The sequence below is a fragment of the Etheostoma spectabile genome, chromosome 5, assembly GCF_008692095.1.
Source record: "Etheostoma spectabile isolate EspeVRDwgs_2016 chromosome 5, UIUC_Espe_1.0, whole genome shotgun sequence".
Classification (NCBI taxonomy): Eukaryota; Metazoa; Chordata; class Actinopteri; order Perciformes; family Percidae; genus Etheostoma; species Etheostoma spectabile.
In genome coordinates, this window is record NC_045737.1 from 35,688,171 (window position 1) to 35,690,729 (window position 2,559).

Sequence of the window (2,559 nt, forward strand, 5' to 3'; positions counted from 1 at the left end):
TCAGGGTGGAGAGCGGCGCTTCATGGTCACGACCGCCAACTACTGGGAAACCAGACTTCATGAAGAGGGGGAGTACGCTGATACATGAGCATGATGGGAAGAGGGAAATCAGGTCTTGCCGTATGATCCCATGGTAGGTATAACACGCATCTGTGATACTATTGTTCTAACAGGTGACAACAGCACTAAAACTTTTGTTAAGACATTAATTTGTTTTTGTTCTCTCCAAAAAAACAGCATAGAGGACAACAGGATGAAGATCTATGGAGGGAGGACTTTGGTGGTCAGAGTTACGAGCTGATGGACGACTGCGACAACATCATGGACCGTTACGTATGACGACTGCCACCCCCCCCCCCCCCCCCCCCCCCCCCCTCCCCCTCCCCCCCCCCCCCCCCCCCCCCCCTCCCCCCCCCCCCCCCCCCCCCCCCCCCCCCCCCCCCCCCACCCCCCCCCCCCCCCCCCCCCTCCCCCCCCCCCCCCCCCCCCTGTCCTGCGTGGGACGGACTGGACTGTACGAGCAGCCCCCTACAGAGGCAGGATTGTGTACATGGACAACCAGCACTAAACTTTATGTTAAGACATTAATTTGTTTTTGTTCTCTCCAAAAAAACAGCATAGAGGACAATTCAGGATGAAGATCTATGAGAGGGAGAACTTTGGTGGTCAGAGTTACGAGCTGATGGTGCGACAACATCATGGACCGTTACCGTATGAACGACTGCCATCCTCCACGTGATGACGGCCACTGGGGATGTACGACAGCCCCACTACAGAGGCAGGATGATTACTGGCCCGGGAGTACAGGAGCTTCAGGACATGGGCATGATGTGCATGAGTTCATGAGCATGAGGCGTATCATGATTCCTACTAAATGTTCACTGAATGTGTCAAATACCATTAAATAAATAATGTCTGCACTATTTCAACTTCTGTCAAGCTTATTGGTCAACTGTCACTATGAAATAGTATGCTGTTTTATACAAAAATATATTTGAGTCATGAAATTATGTATATATATATTTATGTATTTGATTTTTTTAGGATAAATCTTCAGGTATATAACAATTAGTAAACAGTTATAGGCTATATAGGCTATGGATAATTCAAAATTGAACAATTAACTCAAAATGAGACCGTTACATTTCAAAGCAAGGGAGAAAATGTATTTATTACACTATTTTTACACATTTTTCATTAATAACCTGCTTGCAGATGTTGCTGAAAAATGCAAGTCACTCCTTTATTACAAAAGTGGTAGCTAAAGTATTTACAGGTTTTAAACCCTAAGTGAGCACCTGCGCATTATACGAAACACGAAAGACGCTTCAGACTTCTGATTTTAAGTAACATTGAAGTTGACTCATGATGCAGCTAACTAAAGGCACTTAACTAGCTATCATTAGCTAATATTTGTTATTAATGCATAATAGTAATATTTAAGACATTAAATATTACTGTAGGTATGTCTCTTTTTGTTAGCCAGTTCACTTAAATTCTGGTTTAGTGTTGGATGAAGCATTTTTTGTGATGAAATTAATTTTTTTACATTTAAGGAACAAACAATTACAAACAATACAGTGAGATGGAGAACGCATACCAAGGCAAGGCAAGGCAGCTTTATTTGTAGAGCACATTTCAGCAACAAGGCAAATTCAAAGTGCTTACACAAATCAGTTCAAAGATAAAACACAAGTAAAAACAGTTAAAAATCACAAGCATTAAAAACCGGTAAACACATGAATAGACAGTTAAAAACAAGAGAAACAAACAACAAGAAAAAATTTACAGTGCAGCATAAGAAATTAAAGAATGATTAGTCATTAAAGAAAGGCAGCATCAAATAGAAAGGTCTTCACGCCTTGATTAAAAGAACTGAGAGTAGCAGCGGATCTACAGGTTTTGGGAGTTATTCCAGATATGAGGCGGATAGAAAAATGAAAGCTGCTTCACCCGTTTCGTTATGACTATGCGGGACCGAAGCAGACCTGTCCCAGATGACCTGAGAGGTCTGGGTGGTTCAATACCAGGGCCAAAATAAGATAAAAACAGAGGAAAACATTAGCTATATGGCAGTATGTTTCAGCTAATTTCCAAATTATGATAAGATGAGCGATAATGGGGCCAAAGGGTAGTTGGCACTGTTTATTAGAAACATTGGCAAAAAGAACGTCATGGAGTGTCATAGTATTTTCTAAGGTACGCCAACAAACAGACATATCTGGATTCATCCAGGTGAGGAGGGGTCTTAAGACAAAGGACCAGAAAAAATTGATTGTAATTTACACCAGTAGTCCGCAGGAAGGTAGAACGGTAGCATAGAGCTTACAAAAGTGGCCCTAGGTAAAACATTCATTTTAACCAATGAGATACGGGCAACCCATACTTTTTTCCATATCTTTCAAAACGCTGTTCAGAGCAACAGAATAGTTAAGTTCAACAATCTGGTTTAAGCAGGGGAAGACCTCAATGCCTAAATATTATATAACAATGGGGATGTCAGCAGAGGTGGTTGAGTTGCATGCAGAATTATTTAAATGAAGTAGTGCAGACTTTGAC

At 41.8% G+C, this 2,559-nt stretch overlaps 1 protein-coding gene across 1 annotated transcript in view; it reads left to right on the plus strand.

The window, feature by feature from the left end:
• The window catches only part of LOC116688879 (gamma-crystallin M2), a 6,563-nt gene extending 5,811 nt beyond the window's left edge, over nt 1-752 (plus strand). Inside the window, exon 2 of the mRNA XM_032515030.1 lies at nt 617-752. Within this exon, the coding sequence (XP_032370921.1) occupies nt 617-739 (123 nt within the window). The 3' untranslated portion in view covers nt 740-752. The remainder of the gene's footprint in view (nt 1-616) is intronic.
• The last annotated feature ends 1,807 nt before the right edge of the window (nt 753-2,559 follow it).